Source organism: Empidonax traillii, unplaced genomic scaffold (assembly GCF_003031625.1).
Source record: "Empidonax traillii isolate 1590-97213 ecotype Southwest subspecies unplaced genomic scaffold, ASM303162v1 scaffold214:size757588, whole genome shotgun sequence".
Classification (NCBI taxonomy): Eukaryota; Metazoa; Chordata; class Aves; order Passeriformes; family Tyrannidae; genus Empidonax; species Empidonax traillii.
The window spans coordinates 163,258-176,179 of record NW_020955407.1 but is presented as its reverse complement, the minus strand read 5'-3'; the positions used below and the strand labels follow the sequence as shown (position 1 = coordinate 176,179).

At 35.6% G+C, this 12,922-nt stretch overlaps 1 protein-coding gene across 1 annotated transcript in view; it reads right to left on the bottom strand.

Annotated features, from left to right (window-relative positions):
* The window catches only part of LOC114059280 (protein eyes shut homolog), a gene marked incomplete at its 3' end in the record, with an annotated part of 607,760 nt that overhangs the window by 550,907 nt on the left and 43,931 nt on the right, over positions 1-12,922 (bottom strand). The window contains exons 3-5 of the mRNA XM_027887535.1: positions 10,017-10,210; positions 8,266-8,393; positions 3,597-3,711 (exon numbers count right to left, since the gene is read on the bottom strand). Of these exons, the coding sequence (XP_027743336.1) occupies positions 3,597-3,711; positions 8,266-8,393; positions 10,017-10,210 (437 nt within the window). The remainder of the gene's footprint in view (positions 1-3,596; positions 3,712-8,265; positions 8,394-10,016; positions 10,211-12,922) is intronic.

Sequence of the window (12,922 nt, the reverse complement as noted above, 5' to 3'; positions counted from 1 at the left end):
AAAGTGTCCATTGTACAGCTGAATAACCATGCTATGCGATAGGTGAGCAACTGGCTAGCAGGTCGGGCACAAAGAGTTATGGTGAATGGAGTTACATCAGACCGGTGATCTGTCACTAGTCTGATGTTCCAGGGGACTCCATCCTAGACCCAGTTTTCTTCAATATCTTCATAAATGACATGGACGTGGGACTCAAAGGAATACTACATAAGTTTACTGATGACACAAAACTTGGAGGAGCTGTTGACTCCCTCGAGGGCAGGGAGGCCCTTCAGAGAGACCTTGACAAATTAGAGAGATGGACAATCACCAACCACATGAAGTTCAACAAGGAAAAGTGCCAGATTCTACCCCTGGGATGGGCAACCTTGTTTGTGTTCAGAGACTGGGGAATAAGATGCTGGAAAGCAGTGCTGTGGAAAAGGACCAGGGAGTTCTCGTTGACGGCAACTTGAATATGAGTCAGCAGTGCCCTGGCAGCCAGGAGGGGCAACCATGTCCTGGGGGGCATCAGGCAAAGCACTGCCAGCCGCTCGAGGGAGGTGATTGTTCCTCTCTGCACTGGGGTGGCCTCACCTTGAAAATTGTGGCACTTTTGGGAACCACAAAAATAAAAAGGACATTAAGGTATTAGAGAGCATCCATCCAAAGGAGGGCTCCAAGGACAGTGAAGGGTCTGGAGGAGAAACCATATGAAGAGTGGCTGAGGTCACTTGGTTTGTTCAGCCCAGAGAAGAGAGGAGAAGGGAGACCTCAATATGATCTTCAACATGCTCGTGAGAGGAAGAGGAGGGGCAAGTACTGATCTCCTTAGTCTTGTGACTGGTAATAGAACTCAAAGAAATGTCAGGAAGCTGAGTTGGGGGAGGTTCAGGTTGGTCATGAGGAAAAAGTTCTTCACTCAGAGGGTGGCTGAGTGCTGGAACAAGCACTTTCTTAGTTCAAGAAGCATTTGGACAATGCTCTCAGGTACATGGTGTGACTCTTGGTGTGTCCTGAGCAGGACCAGGGATGGGACTCAATGGGTACTTTCCAACTCAGCATATTCTATGATTCTATGATTTATCTGGGTCATGGCAATCCTAGACACAGCTACAGTCTGGGCAGAGAAGTGATCGAGAGCAGCCCTGCAGAGAAAGACTCTGGGGTGGTGGTTGATGAAAAACTAGACATGAGCCATCATTGTGAGCTCACAGCCCAGAAAGCCAGCTATGTCCTGGGCTGCAGCAAAAGAAGCGTGGCCAGCAGGTCAAAGGAGGTGATTATGTCCCTCTACTCTGTTCTTGTGAGACCCCACCTGGTCTACTGTGTACACTTCTGGTGCCCCCAACTTAAGAAGGAGATGAAACTGTTGGAGCAAGTCCAGAGGAGGCCACAAAGCTGATAAGCAGATGGAGCACCTCCCCTGCAAAGACAGGCTGAGAAAATTGGGACTGTTCAGCCTGGAGAAGATAAGGTTGTGTGGAGACCTCATTAGCAACCTTCCAGTATGTGAAGGGGTCCTACAGGAAAGGCCCAGAGGGACTTCTTATCAGGAGCTGTAGTGATAGGACTAGGAATAATGGACACAAGTTGAAAGAGTGGAAATTTAGGTTAGATATTAGGAAGAAAGTTTTTACTGTGAGGATGGTAAAACACTGGAACAGGTTGCCCAGGAAAGTTGTGGAAGCCCCAACCCTGGCAGTGTTCAAAGCCAGGCTGGATATGGCATCAAGCAACCTGGTCTAGTGGGAGATGTCCCTGTCCATGGCCAGGGGTGTTGGAGTTAGATGATCTTTAAGGTCCCCTCCAACCTTTAATGTTCTATGACTGTATGATTTCAGCAGAATTTCATATTTCCTACTATGCCAAAGTGCTTCAAATAATTAGTCCAAAACCAAATTGCCATGAGGTTCATTAAAAGTATAGGAGACAATAATTCTAAATTTATAATTATTTTCCCATTTGACTATTCATTCCTATTTTTGTTAATTTAATATGGTATATGAAAAAACCTAACGGAAATATTTAAATTAAAATAGCAACTACATCACAGATCTTCAAGTCTATAAATGCAATAATATAGTAATATTTTAATCAGCTTGTATTTTTTTTTTAATTTTGGAAAAAAAAAATCCAAATTTTATCTTTAACAGAATTGTAAGGTCTTTTGCAACTGTCATCCTGACAGTTGGCCATAACGGACACATCTAAATACATAAACTGTGAAATCTTCTGTTTCATACAAGAAATATTCAGAGAAACTGCCAGGACCTTGAATGCATCAATAGATTCTAATTGCCCTGGCTAGCCTATAATTATTTTTCTCTGCAATGCTTCCTTGGTAACCTCTTTCTCTCCTCTTGTGTGTTTAAATGCTGGTGTTCAAGCTGAGCTCTGATGCAGCCCAGCATCATGGATCATCTTGGATAATCCTACTGTGAAAACAGAATTTGCCTCTGAGATGTCCACAATTTCATTCATTTACTCATTTACCCATGAGCTGCATTTAAGCTCAGGCCTTTGAACTAGTTCCTTTCCAGAGCAGATTTTTTCAGTATGCATGGATCCAGCTTTGTATCTTGATGATTTTCATCTGCTGAACCAGCTACCCAGCTTGACAACAAACCTGCTTCATCACCATGTACTTGTCTGGTGATCAGAAGTCTGATGGACTTCTGGAATTGTGCTCTTTGTTGGTGGTGAGGTCACCATCACTTCTGGCTTCGCTGTCACCTTTGGTTCCAGTTCCCTTTCCCCTACAGAAAGGACCACTCGTGCTATTCCATGAGGTAAGGAATTACAGTAATCCTAATACATTTTGTCTAAATGCCCAAACAGATAAATGGATGGGACTAGAGAAATGGCTCTAAGTGACCCTGCTTATGCAGGGTGTTGGACCAGGTGACCTCCAGAGGTCCTTTCAAGCCTCAGTTAGTCTGTGATTCTATGATCATCAACTGTTATTTGCAGAACAAGTGGTTGTTGAGTAACCTTGAAGTTCCCTAATACTGCTGCTGGAGAAACTATTATTTCCTGACTTTTTACAAGCTATGGCCAGAAGAATCTTGCTACATGATGGATTTTGCTTAACATTTTCAGGAGCTATTCTGAGAGTTAAAAGAAACCAGATTTTTTTTTCCAAATTGTCAGTTTGAATGAACCTCCCACACCACAGTTTCATCATAAAACTTTTAAGATTTTATTAAGTTTAAATGTGTTTATGTTTAGGTAAGTAATTTGATTCTGGTTAAAACAATGGCAGCAGATGTTCTTAATTTAAGCAGTGTATATTAAAGGCTGAAACATAGCTGAGATTATCATCTTTTAGGGTAATAGCACTGACCACAATTAGTTATATATTCTTTTTATTATAAAAATATCCTTCAGTTACCTTACTTGATACAGTATTAAACACAGTCTTAGTACAAAAGTAATAAAAAAAAAATCTATATTACCCAAGTGAATTGTCCTTGTGTTATTGATTTAAATAAATAAAACCTATAAAATATGCCCCTCCTCTCTCTTAGAGTAATGAATGCTTTTCAAGTTCTGCTTGTCGGAAGCTTTTATACTTTGGAACACTGAATTAGTTTAACATGTATTAAATTACTTACAGTGAATCCTCCAATTATATTAAGACACAATCCTTCATTCAGACAGTTGATGCTGAGCAGACTGCAGTAGTCAATTACTTCCTCACAGTTCTTTCCAGTGAATCCTGGCATGCAGCTGCAAATACACAAGTGCATTTTAGAGGACTTGCATTTTAAAAGTTAATTGTATTTAATTATGTTTCATTATTCTATTAAATAATATTCTTGCAGTAACAAAGCAGATCTCATATGTTATTTAAAATACACAGAATATGTTTTCAAGGAATTGAAAATTAGTTGCATGATTCTGTATAATTTTACTCTCCCATAAAATAATTAATTTCATTGACTAAAGCATTTTCATATCCGTATAATCTTCCAGAAAACCAAACCAAACAGAGTGAGGTAATATTTAATAAACAGCTATAAACAAAGTAACAAGGTTTTGGGAAACTGTTAAAAAGAATAGTTCAATTAAAGCATCAAAGAGGAAAAATTAGAAATATAATGATAAGTGAGTTTTAAAGTAATTAACATCAATTTTTGCTAATGATTAAATGGTAGTAAATAATGACATGTTTAGTTAAGTATGGAACAATGTAGAGGGAACAATGCATAGTGGGTTTTGTGTTTGTTTAATTGCAATTCAGTAGCTTTTTTTTTGGGGGGGGATGGTTTGCTAGTTCCATGTGATGCCAACGGAGCTGTAGGTAAGTCTTCTATGGTAAAAAGAACTACAGAAATTTGTTCTACTTCATGTCAACGCTTAGTAGTTGAAGAAAATCCTTTTCTTATGTAGGCCTCCAATGTTTAAAAAAAATCCCATATACATAAATTAAAAAGATGAGATTTAAATGAGTAAGCAAGTTTTATTCAAAAGTAATAATGGAACAATGTTGAAAAATATTTGAATATTTATATTCTGATAGATACAAATCCCTGTCAAACTCACTCTATATGTTCTTACTGATATATATAGCATGCTCCTCTGGAAAGAAAAGATTTAAGAAAAGAAAGGAAATGGCCAGCAAGATGAAAATTTGTGTTTGTGAAGGAATCCAAAAGTAATAGATGAGATGTTTCCCTCTTAGCTTTTTGCAAGGGGTACTTTGTCAAATGACTCACTTCAGAATCTGGAAATCATGAACATGATACAGATTTGCTTCTGTTTCTCCTATGTTCTTGCTCCTAATAAATATGAGATTCACTCATGTTGCTTATTCTTTCCCATTAAAAAAAAAACCTAATCCCATCCCTGGTTTCAAAATGTATCGAGCCTCTCAGAGTTATGCAGCATACAAAAATAAAGGATATATTTTCTATTTTTCTTTTTTTATGAGGAGAGGCTGAGGGAGCTGGGGTTGTTTAGTCTGGAGAAGAGAAGGCTTAGAGGTGACCTCATCACTCTCTTCAACTACCTGAAGGGAGGTTATAGCCAGGTGGGGGTTGGTCTCTTCTCCCAGGCAACCAACAATAGGGCAAGGGGACATGGGCTCAAGCTCTGCCAGGGGAGGTTTAGGTTAGATGTTAGGAAGAAATTCTTTACAGAGAGGGTAATCAGGAATTGGAACGGCCTATCCAGAGGTGGTGGATTCACCATCCCTGGAGGTTTTTAAGCAGAGATTGGATGTGGCCCTTAGTGCCATGATATAGTAATTGGAGTTGGATCAGAGGTTGGACTTGATGATCTTAGAGGTCTTTTCCAACCCAATCTATTCTATGGTTCTATGATTCTATGATTCTATAGCAATTAACCAGGCAACAACATTCAATAGAAAGTGCCTGAGTTGACCATACTTTCTAAATCAGTTAAAGAGATCTATCAGTGGGTGTGGCTCTGCCTCTGAGGAATGCACAGACACATCTGGCATGTCCAGAGGCTTAAGTCACTAATTAACCTTAGTTAAATATTAAACAGGTTGGATTTAATCAGAAATCGCTGGAGACCATCCACACAATTCACACATAGGACCATTTGGACAGAGTTAGATAAATATGTGAAAAGCTTCTCTAAACAGTTATGTGTTTTGAGGCTAGTCACAACCACAGAAGGACACTCTATGCAAGTAACAATGGACTACATAATCCTCACTCTCCTCTCAAAAAAGGTGATCTGTGCAATTATAGTGCTGCCATTTCGAGTACTTGACTTCAAAATTCTTGTGAAGTATATTCTTAATAAATTTCCAGTTCATGTACTGTAGCTAGCAGGAGTTTTTCATAATATTTACCTGCTTTTAGTTCTGCATGTTCAGGGATATCTGATAGTTACATTCTGATTTTTCCCTCTAAACGAAAGTACTCATATCAACGGATAGCATATCTTTTGTCCTTTATACTATAGCATAATTTATCCATACATTAAATTTACATATAAAAGGAACATAAAACAATAATAACAAAGTTTTTTCTATATTTTGTTATAATTTAATTTTCAACTTACATCTAAACCAAAATCAGAGCAATTAAATTACATTTGGTTTAGTGATTTGTTTTTACCTATGATTTTAAGAGAAGTGAAAGAGTTCCTAGCTTTTTTGCTTTAATCTCTTTAGCTAGTCTATGATGGCTTCATTAAACAGATAGTCGAGTAAGGAAATGTTAGAAGCTGGATTTTCTAATTGTTATACTTGCTCATTTTTTCTATTTATGTTTTTTGTGTTTGGTTTGTGTTTTTTTTTTTTTTTATTTATTTTTGCAATAAATATGCCAGTGTCAGGGAAGGTAAGAGTAAACTAAGAGCAAAAAAAAGTTGACAGTAAAGTTCCAGAGAAAACGTTAACAGAACAAATTTTCTCAGAACCCCCTTTCACAATTTTTATGACTTTTAGTTGTCCTAAAGAACATGAAAGATAGAAGAAGACACAAAGAAAGCAATCACAGTTTATTGTGATGGATATTCTTGTTCACTGGCTATTTGAATTCAGTTTAATTTTTGACATTTAAAAAAAAATGCTACTATTAGATTCTTAGCACAAAGTTATGTGTGATATCAAGACTGAAAGGGTGGAATTATGTTACAAGATAGTCATACATCATAACTGAAGTGGAGAAAATTAAACTGAGTCAGTCTCGTTATATGTTTAGAGTGGAAAATAACTGTTTTTCCAAAGAAGGAAGAATGTGTAGATAAAAAGCTTAGATTGTGATGGATATAAGAAGAATGAGGAAAACCACATAAGATAGGGGAAAGCAAAAAAAAACCCCATAATGAAGTGAAGAGATCAAAACAGCTATTATTTGAACTTGTATATGCATGTATGCTAAATGCCATTACATTTATTTGTAACATTAAAATGCTGTAAGAGTGGATCATGTAGCAATATTATATGTAGTATTACACTGAATGTAGTAGTAGTAGTATTTTTGTAGTAGTATTACACTGAATGAAACACATGCAGTTTATTGTGAGGTGACTGGACAGAGACTCAACATACAGTATTTGACAATGATTACCAAAAATGAAACAAATCTTCATTTAAGACTTTGAATGAGTGATGTTAATTATTCAATCTGCATTGTACACAGGGCCAGGATAATTTTTTATTACTTTTGTTTTGGTTTTCTTAATAAAGGCAATTTACATCTTGATATTAATTATTCACGATATGCATATTTTTAAATGTAAATGTCAAAGTATGATTTTCTACTTATTCATGCACCAACATACTGTGTGAAAGACCCACTATATAATAATAAATTATTAGCTTATATATTAGTTTAAAGAATTGGAAAATGAATGATAACGCTGTTGTTCTGTGCTATACATATCTATATGGGAAGATTTAACTTGTATGTGTGCATGTATATGGTTGTTTGTATGTATTTCTGTATTTAGGAGAAAGTATAAATAAAATTTTAAGTATTTTCTTCTTTGGGAGTATTGTAAATATAGTTTTACTTATATTTTTATTTCTGGACTTCTCAATTTAATTTTTGCTGATGGACTGTAACTATACATCTTTTTTTTGTAGTTTCTAAGTTCATTAATAATGTGATGTCAGCCTTTTGTGTATCACAGCTTTCAATTCTCTGCTTTTATGAATATCCTAAAATTTGAACGTTGTTTACTGCACCTCAGTAATGCTTAGCAGAACTTACTCAGGAAGCCAGATAAAAGCCAAGGAAGAGAGAAGAGAACAAATTGTACTCCTTAGTGACATTAAAAAGAAAAAATCTAAAAACTTATTTAAAATGAAATTAAGTTATATACTGGGTCACTTCTGTTATTTTCAAATGGATAATTTCTGGCATGTTTTTTTCTGAATAAAACAGTTTTTCATATGCTACTTGAAGGATCAACCTAAGGTCTACGAATGCATGACTGTGGACTAGAAACTAAATAGGTTGTCTTATTTTTTCAGAGAAAACATAAACAACATAAACCATGAAAGGGAGTGGCCCCTGTAGAATAACTGTCTCACTTATCACCAATTTGCCAGGATTTATATGTTTTATCTTACAGTATTAATAATGGAATGATTTTTAGCCCATTAAATACTTTAAATCTTTCTGTATCACTTTAAGAGTTTTCAAGAAGACTAATGCAATAAAGAACAAAAAAAAATAAAATATTTTAAAAGCGAAGTTTATAGTTTTCTGTGTTCTCTCTGAATGACAACGTCTTTTCTTTCTGCAATCACCAGGGTGAGCCAATAAAGTACTGACATACATTAATTTCCAGTCTTACCGGCAGTTGTAGTTCTGCTGTTGAGCTACGCAAGTTGCATTATTTAAACAAGGCAATAATTCACATGGATTCAGTATTCTCTCACAAAACTTGCCAGTAAATATTGGCAGACAGATACATGCCACATCCTATAGGGGATAAGGAAATTAGAAATAATTGTGATACCCAAGACAATACAAAAATTAGTGTTTACTTCCATTTCTATAGAGACTAACAAGGCCAGGATTTCATCATATTAAACAGTCTGGAAAGATAGAACAAAAAGCAGTTCTAGCCTCAGATAGGTTACAAACTTGATTTAGGACAAATGCAATAGGCCTTCCAGCACAGATTATACCAGACTTGGGTTTGCTAGCTGGAAATACACCAAATTGGCTGTAAAAAATTGGCTGGCACTGTGATTTCATAACTGAATCAAGAAGGGTTTTTATAATACATTTAGGCTTTTACTCATTTCTGAAATTTTTTCCAATATAATGTTTACGTCTATCAAACAGTAGCACTACACACAGTACATCAGATACCAAGTAGTATTCAGCAACTAGAGGAGGAAAGAAAATTATGTATATCCTTTTTCTCCTTCATTATGAGGCACAGAGACTATTCTCCTCTATAATGGTGGAAGACACCTGTCAGTTACTGTAATTCCTAATTTGCACTGTAAGAAAAGTAAGTCATTTTACAAAACAAAATATTTCTTAGAGCTGATACTCGCACCCTTATTTTTCTATATGAAGTTATGCTCTTTATATGCTTTTTGAAGTCAGAAAGTAAAGGAAAAAAAAATAAAGGGGTTAGTTCCCCTAGGAAAATTGGAAGTGCTCAGGTGTTTCTTTAGAATTGGTCCTAAAGGTATAATCAGGAAACTTCAATATCTGTTGAGACATGTCTATATGTGTGAAACAAATTACTATATCTGTTTATTATACAAAATAGTATGTGCTAGTATATCTAGTAGACAAAATATTTAAACAAGTTGCATGACTGGAATTTATCAATTTTTTCAGCAATTTAGATGTCCCTTTTTTTTTTCTGTGTGTGAGTATGTATCACTGGTGTGAGATAGCTAAGCTTTTGAATTCTTGTTCCACTCTTTTGGTTCTGTACAATCACTGCTATTTGCAATAAGTCATACTAATGAAAGAATGATTCATTTTGACATGTTTTATGTCAGAAGATTTTATTAGAGAGAGGAGAAAAGAAATGAAACAACATTGGTAGCTCCTTAAGTGATCACCAAGCAACTGAATTGAAATGTGGAATTTGGGCTTTTTATCACAGAATCATACATTAGAATTAAATGTTTTGACACTTTCATGGAACAGATCCTCCTGGAAGCTTGTCAAGGCATATGGATGGCAGCGAGGTGATTAGAAACAGCCACCATGGCTTCACAAAGATGTCTGACTAATGGTGGCTTTCTATGATGTAGTGACTGCACTGACGGGTAAGGGAAGAGGAACTGATTCCATTTCCCTTGACTTATGTAGGGCCTTTAACATCATCCCACACATCCTCATTGTTGCTAAACAATGACAGGGAAAGAGTTGTAAATGCCCCATCCCTGGAAGTGTTCAAGGTCAGGTTCAACGGGACTTTCAGCAACCTAATCTAGTGTAAAGGGTCTCTGCCCACTGCAGAAAAGTTGGAAATAGATGATATTTAAAGGTCCCTTCCAACCCAAATAATTTTATGATTCCGTGCTTTTATGATTCTATGTTCAAATAGGGATCTCTAAAGTTTATACTTACATTTGGCAAATCGATACATGTGCCTCCATTCTGACATGGCCTTGAAGAACATTCATTGATATCAATTTCACAGTTGTGACCAAGAAATCCAGAAGGACAAGCACAAACATATCCAGACCGATTATACTGGCATATGCCTTCATTTAGGCATGGTTGAGATTCACAAGGATCACCAGGTTTCTCACAAAAAGGACCTAAAAGAAATAAACACAAAAAATTATAGTGTTTGAGTGAATGATTCCTCTTGACATGTTGCCCATAGACATAACTTTTTACCTTCTTTTCTATGATCTGTTATTGTGTTTTCCTATTATTTATTTTCTTTTTTTTTAATAGTTTTTTTAAAACATTGAGAGGCTTTTATTTATTGCATTTTTTTAAATTGTTTACACTGCAAAGCTCTAAGACTGAGACATCTATATGCTTTCACCATTTAAAAAGCAAAGAATTTAATACATTCCTGTATGTTTTATTTGTTTTGGTAAATAAATGTGGTAGAAATCTATGGGAACAACTAAATTCATCTGTAACAAAGGAAGTAGGTGAACTAGAATCAGAATCCCAGAAGACACTAAGTAGTCATTCACTATTTCTCTCATAGCGGTTATTAGTAGGGGGAGTTGAATCCAGTATACTCTCATACCAGGGAGGTTGTTCTTATTTCTATTTATAGATCCAGCCAGTAGCAAAACTGAATGTGCTCTCAGTAAGCAAACACACAATCACACACACACACACAAAATGCAGACACATTGGCCATATGGATCAACAGGAAAAACAATGTCTTTTCCCTTGCATAGACACAAACAGAAGTCACACCAACTAAACAGCAGTGATGGCTCAGCCTTTTTCCTCCTCTTTCGCTAGTCAGTATTGAAGTTCAACAGCAAACATACACACTCCCTCCTTTTCTAAACACAAAAATAAACCCTCATTAATGGATCCCTCAAGAAATAAGCATAGATTTTATCTATGAGATCCATACCAGGATCCTGAACCTCTTTCCAACTTGCTAGCTCAGAGCTTGAGTCATTCCAGATCTGGGTATCATTCTGGTTGCTGGTTAGTCCAATTTAAAGGTCCATTGCTTCACACTAAGAAAGCTGGTAACACAGAAGTAGTAAAGAAAAGAGACTGCAGTGATCAGACACAGTCTCAGCCAGAGAAGTAGAATGGGCAGCAGCCTGCTTACATTCAGCCAGCAGCTAAGAATCTACTTCCATTTACTTAAGGAAAATTATGTAGTAAATATGCTTTTTATATATTTTGTGCTTTGGTGCTCTGATTCAAAGCAACTCCCTAGCACATACTTACAGATTACATCAGATGAATTTTTCAGCAATTTGCTGTAGCAATAACATTACCTTCAGAATAAATCTCTGCTGAAGAAATAATATGTATTGATTCCACATTTTGTTAGTCACTTGAGTACACTGAATTAAAAACAGACATTCATAAAAGAATAAAATATACTTTACAAAAAGATGTATAATTTTGAAGTGGTAAACAGAATATTTTTAACCCAAATTGTAAACTACAAGGTAAACATAACTAACTAATTATAAACCAGTTAATAGATGTGAACCTCTAATAATTTCATTACCAATAGCTATGTAAAGAAACTGTAAGTATGGGGAATAACATTTACTAGGAGATCAAAATTTCACACTCTGTCTTTATTATATACAGAACAGCTGATGCAACAAACACTATACAAGAAAATCCCCTCAGCAGAAAAAGGGTCAAAACACATTTTCCATCTCTCAGTTCACTGGAAATAGTTATTGCAATAAGGCAAAATAAATTGAATCTAATACAGATTGTTCACTTCTCTTTAACATCAGACAGTCAAAAAATCTTTCACAAATTTTTTGCTATCCCTCATCACCATAGAAACAAAATTACAGTATATTGCAACTTGCAGATGTTAGGGCTTGCTAATAGGAAAAGCTAAGAAGGCCATTCGTCAGAACAAGGCCATTCATTGGTATTAGTGCATATACAAGAGAACATCTGCAATATGAGGTAAGGGGGGTTGGTCAATTCTCTCATAATTCGATTTACTATTTAGCTGTCATGTTCTACTTCAGTGCAACATTGTACCCCAGCAGTACTCATAGATGAGGTTATATATCAATGCCTACCCTATTTTTTTTCCTTTTATTAGGCACATTTGAAAAGAATGGGTGCTCTTATCCCATCCACTAAATAGGGTAAGACAAATGAGAAAAACAGTTGACTCACTTTGCTCTATCCAAAGGACAGCTAGAAAGAGTAGTCTCACTAGCTGAGTGCATTAATGAGTTTTTCCTGCCATTGTTTCTACCCCTGAATCTATTCAATCCTCGCCATTTTTTCAGTCACCATTACCAAGTGACCGAAGTATTTCTTAGCCTTTTGTAAACAATGGCTCTCAATAGGATTATTAGAACAAGGAAAGACATAATGAACAAAATAACACAGAAAAATATAGGACAGTTGGGAAAACCAGATGAAAGAGAGCCCTTTTTGGTAATGTTATGTTCATTTGAAGCAAAACTAGAAAAAGGTAATTGTTTTGCCAAAAAAAAAAAAAAAAAAAAAAAAAAAAAAAAAAAAAAAAAAAAAAAAAAAAAAAAAAAAAAGTGCAACATTATTTTAAGGGAAGACTAAAAGTAGCTAGAAGAGGAATAGAGAAAATCCTGAGAATATATAAGGAAATATTGTCAATCATGCCATCAGATATATATCAAGGACAAATAATAATAATAATAAAAAGATATCCTTCTTTTCTCCTTGGCATCTCCTTGCAAAGACAGAAAAAAATATTGCTAATTTGGGAAGAAACATTTCATTTAGTGAAAACTGATAGATATAACCTAACCAGGTCAAAGGAGACCAATTTAAATGAATATACTGAGGCAACA